This window comes from Carica papaya, chromosome 2 (genome assembly GCF_054855325.1).
Source record: "Carica papaya isolate Zhongbai chromosome 2, ASM5485532v1, whole genome shotgun sequence".
Classification (NCBI taxonomy): Eukaryota; Viridiplantae; Streptophyta; class Magnoliopsida; order Brassicales; family Caricaceae; genus Carica; species Carica papaya.
Window position 1 is genome coordinate 33,634,802 of NC_142310.1, and position 23,486 is coordinate 33,658,287.

The 23,486-nt window shown below is 32.1% G+C and overlaps 3 protein-coding genes and 1 non-coding gene across 27 annotated transcripts; 2 read left to right on the plus strand and 2 right to left on the minus strand.

The window, feature by feature from the left end:
* Positions 1 to 932: 932 nt before the first annotated feature.
* LOC110809987 (uncharacterized) lies at positions 933 to 13,528 on the plus strand. Of its 24 annotated transcripts, XM_088214231.1 has the most exons (15): positions 933 to 1,160; positions 1,260 to 1,366; positions 2,109 to 2,242; positions 2,344 to 2,680; positions 3,474 to 3,526; positions 3,622 to 3,855; positions 4,166 to 4,356; positions 6,571 to 6,629; positions 7,641 to 7,778; positions 8,053 to 8,133; positions 8,612 to 8,661; positions 8,829 to 8,965; positions 9,227 to 9,293; positions 9,413 to 12,308; positions 13,069 to 13,528. In XM_088214231.1, the coding sequence occupies exons 1-7, from the start codon at positions 1,126 to 1,128 to the stop codon at positions 4,352 to 4,354; spliced, it is 1,089 nt and encodes a 362-aa protein (XP_088070357.1). In that variant the 5' UTR covers positions 933 to 1,125; the 3' UTR covers positions 4,355 to 4,356; positions 6,571 to 6,629; positions 7,641 to 7,778; positions 8,053 to 8,133; positions 8,612 to 8,661; positions 8,829 to 8,965; positions 9,227 to 9,293; positions 9,413 to 12,308; positions 13,069 to 13,528. The 24 variants fall into 24 exon arrangements, with proteins under 24 accessions (XP_088070357.1, XP_088070360.1, XP_088070353.1 ...); XM_088214234.1 differs by lacking the exons at positions 6,571 to 6,629; positions 7,641 to 7,778 and adding an exon at positions 5,171 to 5,199 and having other exon boundaries at positions 8,053 to 8,137; XM_088214227.1 differs by lacking the exons at positions 6,571 to 6,629; positions 7,641 to 7,778 and adding an exon at positions 5,171 to 5,199.
* LOC110809990 (uncharacterized) lies at positions 12,725 to 14,627 on the minus strand. Its single transcript, XM_022036010.2, has 4 exons — positions 14,235 to 14,627; positions 13,530 to 13,622; positions 13,160 to 13,294; positions 12,725 to 13,053 (listed from the first exon to the last, which is right to left on the minus strand). The coding sequence occupies exons 1-4, from the start codon at positions 14,466 to 14,468 to the stop codon at positions 13,012 to 13,014; spliced, it is 504 nt and encodes a 167-aa protein (XP_021891702.1). The 5' UTR covers positions 14,469 to 14,627; the 3' UTR covers positions 12,725 to 13,011.
* TRNAG-UCC (transfer RNA glycine (anticodon UCC)) lies at positions 14,051 to 14,122 on the plus strand. Its single transcript has one exon. It is a non-coding gene; the product is annotated as a tRNA-Gly (tRNA).
* Positions 14,628 to 18,557: 3,930 nt separating the features above from the next.
* On the minus strand, positions 18,558 to 22,894 carry LOC110810048 (uncharacterized). Its single transcript, XM_022036088.2, has 8 exons — positions 22,692 to 22,894; positions 22,324 to 22,374; positions 20,072 to 20,190; positions 19,938 to 19,985; positions 19,758 to 19,818; positions 19,502 to 19,633; positions 19,024 to 19,191; positions 18,558 to 18,933 (listed from the first exon to the last, which is right to left on the minus strand). Exons 3-8 carry the CDS (start codon positions 20,149 to 20,151, stop codon positions 18,847 to 18,849), a joined length of 576 nt encoding a protein of 191 aa, XP_021891780.1. The 5' UTR covers positions 20,152 to 20,190; positions 22,324 to 22,374; positions 22,692 to 22,894; the 3' UTR covers positions 18,558 to 18,846.
* Between the last annotated feature and the right edge of the window lie 592 nt (positions 22,895 to 23,486).

Consider the following 23,486-nt stretch of genomic DNA (forward strand, 5'->3'; position numbering starts at 1 on the left):
TTAATTATATAATATTAAATAATAAATTAAAATAATTAAATAATAAAATATAGTAATAAAGAAGTGAATTAGAGTTTGCGGTGCTTATAATATTTTAAAGTTTTTTTTTTTAAAATTTTATATAAAAATATAATTTTAAAAGCCGACAATTATATATAACATCATAATCAAAATATTTAATTTTTATATATTATATCATGTTATATTTAGTCTAACAGGATTTTTTATTTTATAATTTAAATTATAAATCAAAAGTTTGATTTATTTAATATATTTATAAGTTAAATATTTATACAGAATTTATTTTTAAAAAATGTTTTAATTATGTTTAATATTGATCATCAAGGAAAATGATTTATTATTTTTTTAAGATAATATTATTATTTTGTGCATACATATATAAATATAATTTTTTTTATAAATAAATTAAAAAATAATTTTAAAACATATCACGAAATTTATAAGTATCAATATGTAATGATTGTTAAATATGTAGATAAAAAATTATTTCAAATTTTAACCGTTTATTTGAAATTTTAGAAGGTAAGACACGGCTACTAATATTTATAAAATTTTTTATTTTTTAAGTGTCTAATTTTTTTTAATTTAATTTATCGAAAAAATACATTGCACACCTCTTTATTAAGTAATTTATTTTTAATTTTTTATTTATTTTATTATTTAATGATACTTTTAACGAGGACATACATAAAAACATAATTTGACTTAAATTCATAGATTTGTAGTGAAAATACTAATAATTCAGCTAAATAATAATTGGTTCTTTATAGATTTTTATAATTTAAAAAACATGATTATTTATTGGTTCCTTTGGCCAGTTGCAAGTTACAAATCAAGTAATTGACCGCAGGGGAATATAACCCCAGAAGTTGGCATAAGGCGGGATTCCGTACTTGTAGCGCTTTTGTCCTTATCCTGCCCATTTTCATTCCCTACTCATTTCATGCAACTCTGTGGCCGCTGCTCTGCACGCTCCCTCAGCTTCTGTTACGTGCAGGCACCTTGCGAAATGCGTTGAAAAATCCCACTTCGTAATTACAGAATCTGTGGTTTCCCCCTGTTTCCCTTTGCCGCTCTCTCCGTCTTCTCTCCAATCGCTCCGCCATGGATGATGACGTCGGGTTCAATAGTCGCCTCATGTAACTCGTCTTTCAAACTCTACGTTCATGGCGTTTACTTTTTTCTTGACTGATTCTAGATCGGTATTTTTTGGGCTTTTTTATTGGTTAATTTTGCAGGTTTGAAGCGTATCTGTACGACTATCTGAAAAAGAAGAACATGCACCAAACGGCCGAGATTTACAGGAAGGAAGCCAATCTCGAATTTGATCCTGACTTCCGTCCAGGTTTTTCTTGTGACTAACAGCCCTTTTGCTTTCTTTGATAAACTGATTAAACATCTTTGAAATTTTAAACCCCGATGTGCATTTTTTTAATAATTATTTTAGTATGTTGGGTTCAAATGTTGAGACAATTATTTATCCCAACTGATACATGTCTAATATATTTATCTGGGATTTGATTTCAACTTTTTACTTAACGGGGCTGAAAAATGGCGGGGCCGTTCGATTTTTATTTGTCTTCTCTGTTATATGAGTATGTTTTCTTACGACATATGAAAAATGGAGGTTTATGGTAATCTAAATGGAGGGGATGTTAGATTTGTAATCTAAAATTTTTTGAATGGTTTATGATAGGTGATTGGTGCTTCTTTAAATTAACTTTGTGACATTTAATGGTGATTAAATTGTACTATTTGTTATTATTGGGGTTTATCAAAATTAGCAAATTCTTTTTTTTTTTTTTTGTCACTGTTTGGGTAAATTCGACAAAATTGGAATTTCTATGATTATGATAATGAGATAAGGATTCATTCTTTTAGTTAATTGATTTAGGAGAATCTTAAATCATTTCATCAACCTAGTACTTATGAAGACTTTAGAACAGTTGGGCAGTTTTTCATTTGATTAAAGGCTATTTCATTATCATTTTTCTCTTTCGAAAGAGTATCTTCACCTCCTGTTTATTTTACTGCTCTGATTTATGCTAATATTTCTTGGTTCTTTGTGGTAAAATACTGCTTGGTAGAGAGCATAACTTGTTTCCCCTCAGCTATGGACATCCCAGGTGGTTTTCTGCAAGAATGGTGGTCGATATTCTATGACTACTTCAACTCCCAGCAACAAGGGGGTAATAATCAAAGGAATGATTCCCTAATTATGGTGAGGGTCACACTGCTTGTATATAATTTATAACTGCTTTCATATCTTATGCTATTTTATTCACCATTATGTTTTGTCCTCAACTTTGGCTTAATAAATAGTTTGAACAAATGATGGAAACTCTGCAACAAACCAATGCTTCTCCATCAAATGAGATCAGTTCGCAACAAACCAGTGCTTCTTCGTCGAAGAAGATCAATCTCCAACGAACTGATGGTTCTCTATCGAATAAGAACAATTCGCAACAAAACATTGCTTCTCCATTGAAGAAGATCAATCTGCAACAAACCAATGCTTCTCTATCGAATAAGAACAATCCGCAACAAAACATTGCTCCTCTATTGAACAAGATCAATGCACAACAAGTCAATACTTCTCTCTTGAACCAGCTCAATCGGAATGAGAACACAATTGACCAATTAGCTCAGGGTGCTTCTGGTACTTGCTTGACATCCTTCTTTAACTATCTGGGTGGTTCAGGATGCAATATTGGAGATATAAATGAATAATTTCTTAAAACTTATGTTAGTAGTCAGCTTTTGGAGCAATCGGTAATTAACATTTAGCATATCTCACACCCAAACAGTTTGTTGAATAGATTTATATACTTTTATAATTTATAACATATAACTTTCGAAGTGTCAGTCTCATGGCAATGTTTATGATATAGTTTTGATGTCAAGGTAATTGATTATTGGCAATTGATTATGTGAAATGGAATTAGGAGACAATGTGCAGTTCTGTTTTCGTGACATTGCATAACGAATGGTGGTGTCTGCATCTTTTTACTTGCCAGTAGATCTGTGTGCTAGTCTCCTTTGTACTTAGAAGGCTGAGGTCTTTTATTTTACCAATCGTCACTGTTCTCCAAATTATTACCTTAATGGATTCTGAAACACAAGCTTCAAGCAAGAAATCTGTTAACCATAACCTTGTTGATTTTTGCTTCGCTCCTCTGAGTCTGGTGGTTCCATCTTCTTCCCCTTTCTTCCCTATTACTTTCATATCAAGTTTCTTGTCTTTTCTTAAAGGCAGTCTTTTCCATTGTACCATGACTAGTAAAATCTTGGGACAACATGTTGGGATTAGCTGTTGCCAAAGGAAGTTTTGGAGATATGTTGGAACAGGATAAGTGTAGGCTTTTTCAGCTGATATTAAATTTTCAAATATGTTGCGAAGTGCTTTTGTGCTGATCCATTTGACCTTTCTGAATGCTTGATATCTATATAAGCAGGACTGATCATGAAGCAAAATGCAATGGGGTCAATGATGGGGCCTTCAACTGTAAGCATAGTTTTGGATACGATGTTTTTCAGCTTCCTCTGCCTGGGATTTGTTAATCTAGTACATTCTCATTCCAACTTTTGCTTGTATTGCAGGAAGCTCAGAGAGTTGAGGTTGTTGCGTTGCCTTCACATCAGCAAGAGCCATTGAAATTTTCATCATCAAGATCTACTTCATCATCAATCTTTCCGGGAATCCCTGCAAAGCCTATGGGACAAGAAGCAGCTTATTCTGGTCATGCAGCAACGAATTGTTTCATACTTCCATCTGAGATTTCACAGGTGTCAGCAGGATATCGGAAACGCTGCTGGGACTTAGAATTTGCTAAAGTAGTGAGCTTTAACCATCTCCAAGATTTGAATTATACAAATGCCATATTGCAGACAGACAAATAAAATTGGAACATGGGTTTCAAATTGATTTTGATATTTATATTTTTCATCTAAAGTGTTAATTGGAGATGCATAGAGTTGTTTTTAAGAAATGTGTCTCTTTCTTTTCATTTTTACTAGATTTAAACCCTCCTAAAATAACTGATTTTTCTCTATCGTTTATATTTACTATTTCCCCCCTCTATGATAATGGAATAATAACCCAACTGACAAAGTTATATGGTTACCTGTGATTCCTTTTTATCAGAATGGCCGAGAAATTAGGAACCAATCAGATTCTCGAGGTCCAAGAAGCAGTAGGATTGGAGTTCCTCCTTCAATTTCAGAAACTCCAGAAGCAAAGTTGCTTGCCGTGGACAATAGTAGAAGATCGGTTTCTTCACATAACAAGGAGAAGAAAAATATGGCTGATGATGTCTACAAGAAGATAACATGATGGTACTTTGTTATTACTTCTCTGCGGAAAATTCACTATGAAAAATGCATGAAAATTGCTACATGACTAGGACTGTAATTTAGTACAATTAATGACAAATAACATTTTCCTAAACATGTCATGATGTGCATTGAACACATGCAGCAAGAAAAAATCCCTTTGAGACTTGACTTTTCTCGATGAAAATCCTTTTTGAGACTTTGGATAATAGTTGGCTGCCAATAGATTTGACACTAGACCAAGAATTCCCATATCTTTTTAGTCCTCTTGATTGATAAGATAGATAATCCCGTGATGCATATAGATGTGTGAAAAGAGTTTTTATGTTATCGTGCTTTTTTTTAGTACTTACATGCTAGAGCTGATAGCTTCAGCCTCTGATAAATTTGTGAATATGAATGTTTGGAATAAATTAAGAATTTTTGCAGAATTCATTTGGAAATTCTCACCTAGTTTAATTTGGAGAATGAGAAAATTTTATCTAAAATGATGAAGATTGAGCATCTCTTTTGCATCTTATTTCTTTCATTTTTTTCTCTGAAAAAATTAGGCTCATGGGGATTCCAAATTCTATCAAAATTTGGTAATGTTTATATTCGACATTTACTCTAAAATTCCCAGAAGCTCAATTTTCATTATTTTCTAATAAAATTTTCCTCTGTCCTGATTAAGGGCAAATTTCCAATTGAATTCCACAATAATTCTATATTTGTTATAAACAAAGCCTAAATATGTCAACTTAATTTCTGTTCCATTTTGGCATTTATAAATAGTAAACTTCAAGTTGAAGTCTAATTGTTGAACTTTTCCTCGCAGTCAATCAAGTAGTGGAATGCAATAAAGGGGTAAAGATGGTCTAATTCTGCATTAACAGATTTCATTGTGCCAAAAGGTTGCCAGGGGTGAATTTGACCTATATGGAAAGCTACTGAAATAAGGCGTTTTCCTTTTTTTTTAATATGTCCATGTGTTCCAATTTCTCTGTAAAAATAGGCCAGTTGTCTCTGAAATGACTAATTGGTAAACAGCATCTATAGTTATAGGCGGTAAAAAATTCTTCAAAATTGTGCTAATGGTGGTAAAGGATAAGGTACTAGTTTCAGCGGGAGATATCAATAGTTTTTCTTAGGGGAGATGTGCATGTTTATGCTTGTCTTATAAACAGACATGCATGATCTGAATGGCCTTGATCTCTGACTTTGCATTATAAGCATGAACCTGTTTGTCTTTTTCCTCCCTCTTTTAGGGATATGGCCGATCATCATATACTGTACAGATTGCTTATTCATGTGAAGTTATAGTCGTGTTCCTTTCCTCGCTTAACCCAGTAAATTGCTGATGCTTTAAATATCAATATGAAATCAGAACTTTGTGAATCTTGGATGATCTCTAGGAAATCATGTAAGGTTTGAATTGTTGTTCCCTTTTATTCTCACATTTGTTGCTCAGTGCTACTATATCTGACAATTGGTTGCTGCCTTCGTAAGCATTATTTGGTGATCTAGTTCTATTATTTAAAGGAAGTGTTACACGAGTGTAATTGCTATGCACATTTGAATATGAGTTTAAGTGTCTTTAGAATTATGTATTCTGTATATATGTGTTGAAGAAACCTATGAGGTTGTGGAAAATGAACTTGAACAAAATTCTTTACATGATTACAGTTATTATTCCTCCTTATCTGTGCTTGTGTTTTGATTTGACATTTTTTCAAACACACACATTTAGATATGTATTCCAATAGAAACATTTTCTTAAAGAGATCGTGTTTGGTAATAACACCTTTTCATTGCTCAGTTTACTTCTTTTCTTTTTGTTATGTTATGCTTCATTAGAATTGACCATGGAATGTATATGCAGTTATGTATTTGTCCAATGGATTCGCTTACGAGAGAGTTCAAAAGCAAATTGATATGTTTTTCCGATATATGTTTAGGCAAAACTTCTCTCCCCCTCTTTTTAGATGATTACGGTCCATTCAGTTTCAGAATTTGTTTTCAATTTTCTATCTGTTGGAAAATCATCAAACCTTTTTTATGTGTTTGTTTTTCTTTCTCCAGGCTAAACAGCGTAAGTTTTTCTTAGATTAAGCACATCATTTATTTATTTTTAAAAGGTTGAAAAATTTTCTTTGAAAATCAGAATTTTTCCAATATCTAAATTAACCTCCTAAGATTTCTTAGAATTCCTCCTTGTTAAAACTCTTTTTTTGGTAGGGATGCTTACCTTGGCCAAATGTGTAGTGGCCTCGCCATTTTCAAGTTGACTCCACAAGGTTGGTGTCTTCGTGCTGGGAAACAATTCATATTTGCACCTTTTGAGTTAGAAGTTGTAAATGGGTTCATACTGTAATCTTTGGCTCAGTGAGCATGGGGGGTTGTTGGGAACCATTAAGTTAAACGAGGGCCTGCCCTGAAATAGAATATCTTCAATACTAATTGTCGAAGTAGAAACTATACATAAACGTTACGATTATATAAATATATCTTGTTATCGAAATATATCCACTTTAGGATCTTCTTGGTCTGCGTCGTTATATCCCACTTGGTGAAACTCATTCTCAACTTTTTAAGTGACTTAGATAGCTCTTGGCGGAAGAGTTGATCAGACCTCTCTGAAGCTAACAAAAGGGGCAGTGTTGACCACCTCCAATGGTGGCTAGGGATCGGGTTGAGCCGGTGGTTGCTATGATGTTTCTCTCTCCTATTGTTGATGACAGCTGATTTAGGGTTTTAGTTTTCTTTTGGCAATAGTGTTATGTCTTGTGAAGTTGGAATGAGAACTTAGGTCAGCATGATAAACCAAGTTTTAACTTTGATACCAATTGACATAGGATGAAGAGAGTTTGAAGACAACACTTACAGAAGATATATGAACACCCAAAATCGGAGATCTAAAATCATAATAATGAAATCAGTACCCAATGTTTGCATAATAATCATACGAGTAGTTTGCTAAATAACTAATTAAAATACGATCAAAATAAGAATTCTTAACTCCATTTAAGAATTCTACAAAATAAGAAAATAAGTTATTTAATTGGAATAACTTGTAATAGAGCATAATTAAATAAGATCTCAAGTAAATAAGAAAAAATAAACTCATACCATTAATAAGCATTACAATTATATAAATACGTCATATTATCAAAATATTTCCACTTTATGATCTTTCTGTTTTGCATCACTAATGACATATTTGGTCTAATTTCCATTAGATTCCTACTTTATTCAGTCATGTAATTAGTAGACTAATCTTGACATGTAAATTGCATTGTGGTTTTCAGTCTTCTGTAGGAACTTCTTAGGAGTGGAGTTCCAGTGCCTACTCGTTTTATGTTTGAATCACCTTACGGTTGAAATCGATAATTCATCCCTAATGCATTCAAGGTTTATAGGAGTGAAGTTGATCCAAAACATAAACAGTTATGCAATTCTACATATCTAGATTAGCTTATTACGTACGCAAAGGAATAAAGTAGGAATTGTTGACTCCAGTATAGTCTATTTGTTCTCTTGATTGGTAACTTTTTTATAGGTGTTAGTTGCCGCCTAATAAGGTTATTTTTAAAGCATTAAAGAAAATGCCAAAAGTCTCTAAATCACCTACTACTTCCTAAACAGTGTAAATATCTTGTATAAATTGATTATTTTGATATCGAAAGGAAACTGAATACAACTTTTTATTATCTTCTTTAGGTAGTCCTTCCTGGGCAGATACTAGGCTCAAGTCGAGCATATGGCAACATCACTAGGATGCACATACTATCTGGCTAACAGGCAGGTGGCAACTTTATATTTTCTTTTTCTTCAAAACTCGGTAACATTTACTTTCTTTTCCTTTTATTCCTTATTTGTCATATCGCAAAAGACTCAAACATCAAGACAAAGAAACAAAAAGTTGGCATCTTGCATAATTAGTGATTTGGGATACAAACATTGGATTAATTATCCTGGCTCCCACTTTAGTAAGGTGGTACAAAATTTGAACCAGTCTCATGAGATTAATAGCTGTAGTCATCTATAGATTTATAACCTGCTACGTATTACAACAAAAGTAATTTTAGATAAATGCTTTTACTTACGCTTCTACACTTTTCTGAACTAATGGTTCTGTTGTAGAGGTCATTAAATTAACAAAACTTATTAATTTGAATCATTATCTTGATTAATAGCATTAGCTGTGTTAGACCTGTGGTGTGATAGATTATAACAGATATTGCACAAATATGTTGCCTAATGTGGAAAGGTTCTGCAGTTTTGTGCACATTGCGGTTTGTCCAGATCAAAGAGGAGTCCATTTGTCAGGTTTGGGTTGGTTAATTTTAGTTTTTGAGTTATTTAGGTTATTCATTCAATTCTAAGATTATTTCAATTTATAGGTTGAACTTCAGGTTGTTTGGATATCAGATGATTTGGTTTTCAAGTTACTATTTTTAGCTTGTTCTTATTTCAAATGTTTTTTCATGTTTCAGGTTTTCTCAGTTCAGCTATAATTTTGTTATGGACAGGTTTCATGTTTTGATACTGCATTCCAACTATTTGGTACCTGATCCCTGCTTCCTGTGCTCCTCCCAGAGACTAGTTGTTTTTGTTCCCATTTGCTTATCAGGTTTGTAATTGTTAACAGTTGCTTCTATATGCAAATTTTTTACTCTTCCTTATAATACTAAGTTTGCTCAATGGACAAATTTGTATGAAGTTCTCAACTATTTCTTTCATATTTTTGAACTCACATTTTTATGTATTTGTTGCTGTTTGGATTCTGTATTGGTCAAAAGTCTGTCTTTCGAAAACAATCTCCAAAACAAATAAACTAGTACATGGCTATTCTTCATTTTTTTATCATAACAATTAACCAGATTCTTTCCAGTATTTGCACGGGATTCCACAAGATTAGAAGCTTTGTATCTTCAAGGTCCTGCTGCCTCCAAATGACTGTGAGTGCTTTCTGGATGTAATTTTTCCTTTTCTGTAAAATGTATTACATAGGCCTGCCTTGTCTTCTACATGCCAGTAAATTCAGTGGATGATAAAAATACTATTAATGCTGTTGTAGGGAACAGTTGCATTGATTCTGGTGCTCTGTTTGGGAGTTTTCAAAACACAGCTGCCAACTTTCTGCATCAAATGCCTCAACTTGGCAGTTTATATTTAGCCATCAACCGGGTCTTCCTTACCTGTTTTCTGATTTTCTTTCCATCAAATACAGTGTCATTCAATGGCAATGCTATATAGATGTGGTTTTTAAAGTAATACTGTCGTCGGACCTCACAATATTAAGCAGAAAAATAACGTACTTTTATACCTAGTACAAAGGGGTTTATGTTTTAGTAAATGTTATGGGGTTGGTGGAGTATGAAAATATCACTACGAATAGGGAATACTCTTGTTTCCACTCCTCCGGCATAAAAGGGAAGTTTTTGGGTACAACAGGAACTGCACAAGGGCAGATGGATGCAATCTAAACCTCTGGTAAAGGACTGATTAACACAAAATATAAAGTATATTTATCTCATATTTTCTCCTCAAAGAAAATATAGTAGTACATTTACATGGTCTGATTTAGGGCTAGCGACTTATCCATTCAGTGACAACGGCAATTTTTCTTTGAATTAGCTAAAACACCATATTGCCAGAGATGTAAATTGTAGTGACTTTGGCACTTCTGTTTGAATTAACTAAAACATGACATCACCAGAGATGTACATTGTGATTAATGTAGATGCTTATGAGTTTTAGATTACTGAGCTAGTTGATTAATTTTTAGATTGCTTTTTCCAAGTTGTGTAACTTTGAATCCTTTGACAATTGATTCTAGTTTTGGCTGTTGAAGTTTGATTAGCTGTGATATTTTGAATGGTAAGTCCTGCAAGTTGAAGTATACACTTTTACTCATTCTCTTGATTTTTCCAAGGACTTCAGGAAATTCTAACTTTGGTTTGGACCTTATAGTTGGGGTGCTGTTATCTGCGTTATGAGCCACATGAGTGCTGTAAATGATTGACACATGGCTGCTAGAACAAAATTGTTATTGTTTTACTATCTTCTTTTATCCTACAATATAATTAGTTATCTGGGCAAGTCTGAAGATAGTTTTTAGGATGTAGGGGATAAATATGAAGGTAACTTCTAGGCTGTTGAGGTAGTTACTTCCAACTAGGGAAGTTATTATTCTTAGAAGTTATAAGAAAAGAAAATAATTTGAACAAAATTGCAGAAACTTTTTCTATTTGAAGGTTTAGGAGATCGTTGGTTTCACTTATAATGAGTACACACTATTAATCTATCCAAACTAGATCCTAAGTAGGGAGCTTAACACCTGTAGACGCTCTGGTTTCATTCAGCTAAAAATTTTCAGGCTAAAAAATTTTATTTAGTTTTGCAATATTTCCTTATGGGATTACGTGGCCTTTCTTTTATAGGAGGTTGGGATGCCTTGATCATGTCTTTGTTTTTGTTTCATGTACTTTATTTTCAGTTGGATAACTTATCCATTGTTTTATTGTATTGTTTTTTGTCTTTTCTTGATGAAACTTTATTTCTATCAAAAAAATTTGTGATAGTTTATGTTATTGTGATTGGTGCATAATAATCAATTAGGATCTCCAGGACATTCTGGAAAGTTAAGGTTCCTTCTAAGGTGAAGATATTCGCGTGGATTGCTAGCGAGCTACTGCAAAATCGTAGACCGAATTGTGCTTTATTATTCGCTGATATTTGTATGATGTGCTACAACAGTAGGGAGACATACAATCGCCTCTTTCGTCATTGTGAGATGGCTTGGAGATTATGGTGTTGGCCTTTTGACATTTTCAACCTATCTTTGGTTGCCCCTCCTTTGGATTGTTTTCTTTGTTCAAGCATTAGAGGTTTTGAGATTAGAATGAAAGCTAAACCGTCATGGAAATGTGCACTTTTTCACATGTTTATAGACAATTTGGTTGGAAAAAAATCACCACATTTTTTATGATTCATTGATACCAGACTCGATTCTTTAGGAGAAGATGACCTTCTTGGCATCTCTTTGGGCTAAAGCTTACGAGTTTTTCTCGAAAATCCTCTTGCCCTTTTCTATAGTAGGTTGGATGCCTTGATCATGTGACAAGTTGTCGACTTTTATTAAATTGTTTTCGTTTCTTTGTTTTTGTTTCATTTACTTTATTTTCAGTTGGATCACTTATTCGTTGTTTTATTGTATTGTTTTTGCCTTTTCTCGATGAAACTTTTTTTTTCTATCAAAAAAATATGCAATGGTTTATGTTATTGTGATTGGTGTATGATACTCGATTACGATCTCTAGGTTCCTTTTACTTTCTTATGCGACATATTGTTTTGTTTTACCTTTCGTTAGCCAGGGATGGTTTCTCTAGAGAAACTGTTTTTTTTTTCATGGTTTTGTTGTTTTAGGAGTATTTTTGTTTGTTACTGTTTTCTCTTTCTAATAACATTTCTTTTTCCATAAAGTAGAAATCTTAACAATAACTAAATACGAACTCTACAAAAAAATTGAGCTAGAATAAATTACTCCTAGATTATAACAGATAGTAAATAGGATATTTAGAAGATAAGCTTATTCTTTATAATAAATAAAATGTTATAATAAATCTCTTTTCTATATATTTTAAAGCCTTGTTTTTCTAACGAGTACAGATGCTAAACGGCACAACTTAGGCAAGAAGTGCTTATAGTCCAAAGGTTAGCATAATTTTCTTTTAGACCCGGGTTCAACTACCAGCCATATGTGTTCTCTCTTTTTTTTTTCCCTTTAGGAATAATTATGTGGGAGAAGCTACGAGAAGGAAAGCAAGAGAAAGGAGCAGCCAAACCAAAGAAATATTGTCAAGGTTCTAAGACAATTCTGGAATGAAATTGTTGTTCCCATGGTTAGTGGGAGGCTGGAGCATCAACATACACAGAAAAGAATACTTGCTTTGCTGCGGCCTTGTTTGCCGGTTAGTATCTACCAATTCACCCCAGTATTCTCTGGTTTCCTCTTCTACTTTCTTTTCTTCTCTTGCAATCCTGTTTGGTTTCCTGCAAGTCTCTATTTGATCCTCTTTATTAACCTTTGATAGCTTTCTTGTTTACTCGTTATATCCTTTTTCCGGTGTGTATATGATTATATTTATGTTGTCATATCGGAGCGCTGAGATTTTGTTATGTAATGCTTTAATATATAGGGGAGATTGGTATTTTAGAAGATATTCTTCCTGTCCCAGTCAATATACACTCATCCTAATCCAATTTATTTGTTTATTTATGTAAAAAATAATCTATCTATGCCTAACATAAAAGACGACCAAACTTTACACATGTTTAGTTTGAGATTCGAACTTAAATAACCATTTGACAGAATTAAACCGCATGATTATGTGAAGTACTAAAATACTATTAAGAAGTAGGGAATGTAGGTCATTGGGGTGACTAGAATTGCCACTAAAGTGACAAACATGTAAGACTGCATTACAACGTATGTAGTAGCCCAAGCTGCAGGATTCCTTGGTACAACTCTTGTTCCTCAAAAATAATTATTACGTACTTTTTATCTTCTTCATTTTCGAAATTCATGATGAAAGTTCACTACAGGATGCTGAGGAAACTTTTGCAGCTTCTACTTGTTTATTCTGGAGAAAAGATCAGACTGCCTTTTTTACTTCAGTTGTCGCTTCTATTTGGTTTGTCTGATGTAAAAGTGACCTGAAATGGGTGCAGAAATTGAGGATTACGGTAGGATATATTCCAATCAGAGAAGATTATGTTACAAGTCAGGAAAAAATTTCAAGAATTACGGTTGTATGCTTACGGTATCAGCAGTGGCAGGAATCCAGTCGTTGGTTGCTGGATTGCCCTTGCAGGAGGTGTGGCAGGTATTTGAAGGATCGGGCACCAAACTGAAGCATTTGGCATTTGAGTTGATTTTAATGAATCCAGTCCCGGTCTGGAATTGAGAACAGGTATGCATCAAACGAGCAAGCATTTGGAACAAGATTAATTTCTCATTTTAGACAGAATTTGGTTGTGGAATTCATTTAGAAATTTAGATTTACTCTAAATATGAGATGTTAGAAATCTTTGAAATAACCAATAAAATTGAAACATTAGACAATTCTTTTAGGTAATATTGGAGATATAACAGTCTTGTTATTTATAGCAGTGAATGATAATTATTCTACCGTGTGGTGTTGTTTGTCTATGCCGTTGAGATCTCTGTAGTAATCAGTCTCTATGAATTCTTCCATCACTTCATTTCCTTTGTATACCAGTTTCTGCAAAATAAGAAGAAAAAGATGACGACATTTAGGACACTAAGAGTTTGAAGAAAGACTTCAGATTTTTGATCCCTCATTCACTATATTGGATTTTTCCATTTAACTTCAATAAGAATATGAAAGACTTCATATAGGAACTACCACAAACCTATCACAGAAGCTAAATTCAGAAATCTCATATAATATATTTGATAGATTCAGAAATTTTGTAGAATTCATACGTAAATATGTTTTTTTTTTTTTTCAGAAAAAAATAGTGAAAGTCTTCCTTAAAATTCTCAAAAGTAATCTCATGTAATATAAAAAATATTGGACAACAACCATTCTAATTGTGGGAATATGAAGTATTGTAAGAACACTCATTACTTTACAATTACCTTCCACTTCTATACCTTATTTAAATTATACAAAACTCACCTCAACAAGCGTTTGTAGTCCAACGGTTAGGATAATTGCCTTCCAAGCAATAGACCCGGGTTCGACTCCCGGCAGACGCATGAATCTTTTGCATCTTATTTATTTATTTTTAATGCATCTTTCATTTACTTCAATTTTTTCATTTGGGATTTATGATGTATGTCAGGAAATAAGAAGAAGAAGAAGAATCACCTGAGTATCATTTTCAAGGCGTTGAAACTCAGCATACTCTGGAATCAAACTGTTGTTTTCATGGTTGGAGAAAGCGTCGACATATGTAGGAGAATACTCGCTTCTCTGCGGCTTAGTATGGCGCTCAGGAGCTAATCTATCGTAGTATTCTCTCGTCTGCTCTCCAAGTTTTTCTTCTTCTTCTCTCGGTAAATGAATGTCACTCCTGTTCGCTCTCCTGCAACAAGAATCCATTTATCTTCTTCTGTAACTTCCTTCTCTTTTTCTTCTTCACGCTTTACTCTCCTAGATCTGAGATTTTGTCATATAATCTTATATATATATATATATATATAGAGAGAGAGAGAGAGAGAGAGAGAGGGAGGGAGAGAGACTCAGATTGGAAGATATTTTTCTTCTTCTCTTCAGTTCAAAATAAATTATCCAATTTAAATTTTGACATTTATACAATATTTATTTTACCCAAAAAAAAAATTATATTAATTCTAAATTATATACAAATTAAAATTTTAAATATATAATATTTAATTAATAAAATGAGAATTTAAAAGCTTAGGTTCAACAAAATATCTAACAGCTTTAAGGAAAAATATCTTGGAAAGCTTATCCATTTGAAGGTTGTAAAGTGATTGATTAGTCATTGTTGGTCTGCAGGCCCGACCACGTCAACTCCTCACTCCTCTTTTATTTGTAGCATGTGGTTTTTTCAAAGTTTCTTTTTCGAACATTTAATTTTGAGAGTGCTATTCTACCGACTCAAATTAATTTTAATTAAATATAAAATTAAGGTATTACGAATTTATAATATTTAATTTAATATATTTATAAAAAAAAAAAATTTCATAACGAATTAAATTTTTTTAATTAAAATAGTGATAATATATTAAAAATTTAATCTATTTTTTAATTTTAATAAAAACTAATTATTATTATTTAAATATAATTATTTCAAATATAATGCGGGTAGCACTTTCCAAAGTGAATAAAGAAGTGCGTGGCAAAATCTATTAAACATTAATCTTAATATAAAAAATAATTTACTTAATTTTATTTATATATCGAAATATATTTTTATCTGTTACAATTTTACTCATACACATTAACTCAGTAGTAAGCAAAATAAATAATAATAATAATAATAATAAAAAGGTAAACAAATGATAGAAGAGATGATAAGACTCTCTCATTCCCCCCTTCACAATCTCATGTCCTTCCAACTTCAAACTAATTGGTTCTAACCTAATGCCTTTTCATGAATTCACTTGTTAGCGAGCCTACTTAACTATTCATAAAAACGTTATAGAAAATTCTCTTACACTCTTATCATTATTTGGCAAAATATCGTTGTTCAACTCCTTCGTGAAAATCATTTTCGATCAGTCTTGAAAACTTACATCTAAGTGACAAAATTTTTTAACCTTCAAGTTGGGTATCTTACTTTAAACTAAATAAAATTCTATTTTTTTGAAAGCAAAGTTTGAGATTATACATGCTTCTAAATCAATAAATAAAAGGCCAACGAGGAAGTTTTCAATAAATTATCTATTTTTTCATACAATATAATACTCGAATATATTAAAGATCGAGTATGGCTCTAGATAATCTTATTTAGAGAAAACTTTCTAACCTATTCTACTTCAAAAAAAAAAAAAAAAGAGAAAAATATTATAAACCAAAACTATAATTCAAGTTAAAAGATCATTGATATTTAATCTACAACTAGGATTGCGTATAAACAATTTGACTTTCGAAACCAAGTTAGTTACTAAATTATAAGAGTAACTATTTATTACTTTAAATAAAAATTCATTAGTCAATTTAGACTGTATTCCTATATATTCTCATATGAAAGTTGTATCATATCTTGTTATAATTGTTATTTATGTATCATCTAATTGATAAATGTATGATTTTTTACTAAAAAAAATTTAATTTTCTTTGAGTGTACAGATGATCATCTTTTACAAAATAATTAATTATAATAATATAAACAGTATTGATAATGCGTCATTTAAAAGAAATAACTCATACTTTTTTTATAACTAAATTAAAACACGTGAAGTCCTATAATACCAACTCATTCAATTGTAGAAAGCTTACTCCAAAACATCTAATTAATTCATTTTTCAATGTCTGCCTAACCCTATTAATATTTAGTAATTAATTTTTTAATTGATCGAACACTGTATGCGGTCAAAAGGACATTCATCATATAGGAGGGAATCAACCGAGCCACTATTTTAATCATAATGTTTTTACTAACTCACTTTAACTCATATTTTACGTATTTAAGATGTAATTAAGATATAAAAGTTTCTCTTTTTAATCTCTTAATCACCTATAATAAGCTTAAGTATCTATCATGACCCTCAATCATATTTACATAAAATATTTTCTTTTAATCCTCCAATAGATTTTGGGACCATTAAGAAATAATTAACTTATAACTATTAATATAATATTTTAAAATTTTATTATACGCTAACAAGGTCATATATGTACTTATATATAACTACAACTCTTTCTCTATATTTTTATCTAATATGAGATTATCAAATAAAAATATAAAATAAGAAGCAACAACAGAAATAAAAAGACAATATGATATTTTCTCTAGAATAAAAAAATAGAAACTACAAAGTTTCCTCAGCATGCTCTAGTGAACTTTCATCATGAATTTCGAAAATATAAAAGATAAAAAGTACATAATAATTATTTTTAAGAAACATGAGCCATACTAAGGAGGAATCCTGTTGCTTGGGCTATGTATGTTGTAATGCACTCTTTCGTGTTTGTCACTTTAATGGCAATTCTAGTCATGCCAATGATCCACATTCCCTATTTTGTAAAAGTATTTTGGTATTTCACATAAGCATGAGGTTTAATTCTCTGAGATGGTTATTTAAGTTTAAGTATCAAATCAAATATATAAAGATTAATATTTTATATTAGGTATAGATAGTTTATTTTCGACTGAATGAATAAATAAATAAATTGACTTAGGATGAATGTACATTGATTAGGACACAAAGAATATCTTCTAATATCAATCTCCTTTTTATATATAAAGCATTATATAAGAATATCTCAACTCTCTGATATGACAATATAAGTATACTCATATACACACAGGAAAAATGGATCAAATAAAGGCTTGCAGGAAACCAAACAGGATTGTAAGAGAAGAAGAGAAAATACAAAAGCAAAAACCAGAGAAAACTAGGTGAATTGGTAAACACTAACCTGCAACTAAGGTTACAGTGAAGCAAGTGTTCTTTTTTGTGTACATTGATGCTCTCAACCTCCCACTAACCATGGGAACAATAATTTCATTCCAGAATATTGTGTCTTAAAATCTTGAAAATGATTCAGCAATTAGACTACTCTTCTTTTTCTTGCTTTCCTTATAGCTTTTCCCACATAATTATTCCCAAAAGAAAAAAAAGGATGATCTTTCCTTCTTGTAGCTCCTCCGACATAATTAATTATTTTCGAAGACACAAAAAAAGAGAAAATACGTATCACCAGGAGTTAGACCCTGGTCTACTATTTAAAAGAACTACTACTTGAAGGAAATTGTCCTAACCGTTGGACTACAAAGGCTTCTTGTCTAAATTTTGTCTTTTCCTATCTATAGTAATGAGTAAAACAAATCTTTAGAATTTATAGAAAACAGATTTATTACAACAATTTCTTTATTATAAAGAATAAATTTATCTTTTGTAATATCCGATTTACTATATGTTCGAGTTTAGAAGTAATTTTTTCTAACTCAATTTTTTTTTGTAGAGTTCTAATTTTGTCATTGATAAGTTTTATTCTTTATGGAAAAAGAAATGTTTCGAAAGAATAGAAATACTCCTAAGCAAGAAAACCAAGAAGAAAGGAAAGATGCAGACATCTCTAAGAGAAACCATGAACCCTAACTAACAAAAGGTTGAACAAAATAAGCATCTAGATTTATCACAATGTACGTATTTGGTGATGACATGTTTTTGTTATAATACATCTCTACCAATACCATGTTTTAGCTAATTCAGATCACTAAGAAGGATAAGTTGCTAATCCTAAATCAAACCATGTAAATGTACCATTATGTTTTCTTAAGTGTACTTTATGTTGGGTTATTCATCTGCCCTCGTACAAAATTATACTATATTTAAAAAAATTATATAATAATAACATTTATTTTTATTTAAATTAATAAAATAATATAATTATATATTTAATTAAATTAATTATTTTACTCATATTTTATTATATAAAATAATAAATAAAAAAAGATTAAAAAATAAAACTCTTATCCAGAAAAAGATCCAGAGGTGGTAAAAATATATATACATATATATAATTAAATAAATAAATGAAACAAAAAGAAAGATCAAGTAACAATATTACATATACATATATATGTATATACATATGTAATTAAATAAAAAACTAATAAAAACTATTTGTGCATTCCTATTATTTCTATATATTCCTATAATTTTTGTATATTCATATTATTCCCATTATTATAGAAAGGGTCTCCCTCCAACCCACTTCATTCTTGGTACTTCTGTCATTCCCTTCTCCTTTTCTGTTAATGTCTATATGAAGAAACAGACACTCATAACTTAACATTGTCCTTCGCTACACCAGCTTCATTCCCATGGAGAATGTCCTCAAGAAGTCGATTGATGGCATTTCCTCTAGCCTGCATGAAGGGATACCAGGTCGAAATTCAAATCAACATTTATGATTGCAGAAGCCATGGAGACATGTGATTCAACTCACTAGCCCTTACCTTCACTCCAATAGCAATTGTTGTTTTAAGCTTGACGAGTTCGCCTAATCTTAAAGACCCCTCCTTATTATCCCTGACAAAGATTACCGGTACCTTTCTTGATGAGGCCAAGCTAGGCAAATGCTTCGTTAGCCACCGTGGATTGCAGTCCGCAGCAACCAGTATTACCTAATGTGTCATAAGACATTTAACTTCTTTGAATCATAAAACATAGAATCCCCATTAAGTGCTAAGCTTAAAACAGTATTAGTGTATGACTCCTTTGGTTCTCATCATTTGACCAGTTAAATTTAGAAGCAATTGATTAACAAAAACTTCTATACAAACTACCAAGTCAATCAGAAGTTAATTATTATCTTACCCGCAAAATATACTCTAGACTATAATTCAGTACCATACTGAGTAGAAAACCCACAACTTAAAACCGATACAGGTCTCAATTATCTTATTGCAGAATAAGTTTAGAGCAGTAATAAACCTGAAGTTGAACCATAGGAGCTTTACGGCTGCTGCGAAAAGAGTTTTGAGGAGAGCTTCTGTCCATACCATTGCATGGTCCCATTCTTTCAAGTACACGAGTGACATCATTGACCCCAATTGCAAATTGTTGCTAAATAACAGCACAACAAAGCCAAAAGAATTATAGACACCCATCAGAAATTAACCCTAAACAAGATGATATGGCGCTGAAAATTTATTTAGTATGAAGCAGAAAAACGAAAAAGAAAAGGTACCTTCAGCCATATTTTTTGAGGCAAAGAGTTTCCATCTAAATGTCTTCCTGACTCGATACCCCTGTTTAATATGATAACCATATAAGAACCCACCACCATTCATAAATTAAAACAAGAATTACACAAAGAAACTAAGGAGAAAAGAAAGAGACACAGTTTAAAAGTTTCAATTCTCTTCACCTCCTGATTAATTCGAGCAAACGAGCAAGATGTTCCCCTTCATAGCAACTAACGAATATAAAAGAGTATCAAGAAAATCAGTTCTGTAGTCTAAATCAGGACAATGACCCATAAAAATAAATAAATAAACGTACTCTTGTTCTGCAGGAAGAGAGACGGACTTCAATGCATTATGTTGCTTCTTTCTCGAAGATTGGAAACCGTTTACATTCATTGTTGCAGCAAGCAGACTCCAGTAGCTTTGACAAAAGTTCTGTAAGAGAAGAGAGAGAGAGAGAGAGAGAGAGATAAAGACCAATAGACAGTGATATTGCGGCAGTAAAAAGCTTTGATCAACTATTTCTTTTGAAATAAAAAATATCAAGTGTGTATCAACTAGGTACCAAAAACTGGGGTACCATTTATTTACAAAAGATTTACAACAGACTTAATGAATCAATGACATTTCTAAAATCTACATCACTAATAATGTCATACCCTAACAATATACACCCAAAATAATGCAACCATCTATCTTTTAATCTAGTAATGCTACTAGCCTCACTATCAAACGCTCTACTATTTCTTTCTTTTCAAATGACCCAAAAAACTGTCAAAAGAATCACATTAGCTCACTTATTTTTTACATTTAAACCGTCTCAAGCCCAAATCTCTCCCTTCACCGAACCCGAAATAATCCAATCAATGTCCTACAACCCATAAATAAAAGTCCACAAACAGTAGGCAATGGGTCACCACAATAATAGGTGGTTATAAGTTTCTTCCGCCTTTAAACAGCAGTAGCACCAGTGCACCAGAACGCAGCCCTTGATTCTTGGCTTATCAATAGTTAAAATCTTCTCCCAGCGTGCTCACATGGTTAGAAACAAAGGGAGATAAACCTCAATCAGGTCATCCTTAGGCCATAAACTGAAACAAAAAAGCTAACAAAGCCTAGAAGAGATATCAATCACCATACCACACAAAACTCTTGCTTAAGAGAGTAATATGAGCAACGGAAGGCTAGGTTACTAACCCAAATCTCCTATACCCACTGCTATCCCCAAACAAGCATACATTCATCATTCAATATCAACAACTCAATCAATTACATGCTGTACTTGCACCAAACCCTCAAATAAATTGAATGCATCCTGTGTACCAGCACACAAGGACACGATCAGCACACACACTTTAATCATACAAATAACATATTCGATACCCATCTCTTAAGCAATACAGGAATAGCATTCTAAACTTCATAAATTGAAATGATTCAGTCTCTCTAACAAGCAATTCTAGGGTTTCTGATATTCACCTAGGGGACCTTGATTGGAAATCCCTACCGTTCTTTCACCCCCCCCCCCTTCTCTCTCTCTTAAGCCCAAAGCAACCCTGTGTTTTTCTTTTGGCTTTTCTTCTATTTCATCGCTCCAAATATCTTCCTCTCTCGTTGGTCCGTTCGCCAAAGCCTCCCTCTCCATCAGCTCTCTCTCGTCCAAACTATCACATCTGCTCCCACCCAAAAGCAAAAAAGGTCCCCTTTAAACTGAATGAAAGCATATTATATTTCTAGTAAATGATTGCCCCTACTTGACAACTAGATGTCATCACTATATCTTCTCCAATTGAAGAGATTGATGGCGGTGACTTCATGAAAAAGGAGCAATATTCATTTTTAATTTCTTTTATTCCCCATAGATGTAACAGCCCAATTCATAAAACCCTTATAACAATTTAATTTGGATATATAATATTCATTTTTAATTTCTAAATATAATTAATTTTTGTACTCACTAAATCTCTACAAATTAAAGTAAAATACTACCTAATTATTTGCTCAGCTTTAAATCACAAAATTCCATGTTAATCTTGTTTAACAATCCAAACATATTATGTGCAATTAACATAAGAAAAAACTTGAAATGTTCGTCTAGAGACCAATTAGCTAATTAATTTAGACCTGAACAAACATACATATATATAGTATTAATTAAAAAGGATTCAATTTTATTTTTTAAAACTTTTTTGTAGTCAACCTCCATACTTAACCTATGCATTAAATACATTTTATATATTTATTATACATATTCATAGAATGAGATGAAACCATGGCTTGTTATGTATTATGGTGCTTCGATCCCATTGCTGAAGACAATGGGTTTGGAAGAGGGTTTCCCTTCCCAACTTCTAAATTTAGAGCTAACTCGTTCTAGTATAGCAGCAAAAGCTGGAATTTATATTCCTTCATTTAATTACATATATTAAAGAATGACAATAAGATGAATGATTCATTTAATATATTTGAAAAATCCAACAAATCTAACCAGACTTGAAGAAGTTGAATTTGTATAATCTAATATTTCAACGAGCCTAAACAAGTTTCCGAAACTGAAAACTTCCGAACCTGATCAAACAGTTTGTTTTGCACGACCTGCCTTTATACGTTCTTTCAGATCTGGAAGGGAAAAAATTGCTAGGTCAAAAACTATTGTAAAAAGTAAATACCCATACAAATAGGCTTGTAAGAGATTTAAATTCACAATGAAACAAAAACAGTACGCTGACACTCTTAGCCCATGAAAATTACATAACAGAAACTCAATGTTACAAACTGTAAATAGAGTATCATAATCTTGCCAACTGAACAATAGAAAGAAGATCGGGGCAACATCAATAATAGTCAATTGAACGGATAATCCGATAACACTTAAATTTAGGAGAGAAAAAAGCATAAAAAAATCCAATAGACAGATAAAAGGAACTAAACCTTACCAGAGAAGCGAAAATAGGGAAGATGCCGATTTTGAGCCTCTCCCATCAAGAGGCTAAAAGATAAAGATGAGGAGAAGAAGTTGATTCAAGTCTTTGCTGAAGAGATGATAATGGCGGCGGCTAGGCAAAGAGAGCGACCACCTTTTTTAAGGAAGGGAGAGAGAGAGAGAGAGAGGGTTGAAAGAGGAGGGGCAGGGTACCTTGAGATCGGAATATAGCATAAAACCCCAGGATTAAGGTTTCATTTTCTGCCGTCAGATTGGATCTTTTTCCTTCTAAATCAACGGTTATGAGTAAACGCGTTTATCCAACTATTTTCTTGAACTCCTCCACCGCCTTTGTTAGAAAAACCCTAGGCCCCAAACGGTTCCCTTTTGTAACAATTTGGGTGTTAATGCTACTTCACTGCCCACCCGTAATAACTTGAACTCCTTTAAATTACATTAAGGTGGAAATTGATAATTCATTCCTAATGCATTCGAGATATATAGGAGTGAAGATGATCCAAACATAAATAACTATAAAATCTTATGTATCGACTCTAATATAGTCTATTTGTTCTCTTGATTGGATTAATTATCTTGATTCCCAGTTTAATAAGGTGGTATAAAATTTAGACCAGTCTCATTAGATTAATAGTTGTAATCATTAATAGATTTACTCTAATCGAAGTTAGGGTCGTTAAATTTTCTAGGATAATTTCTATTTCATTACTTTTTACAACGGTTAGTAACAAATCATTATTTTGATTAATAGCATTAGATGTGTTAGATTATAACATATATTGCACAAACA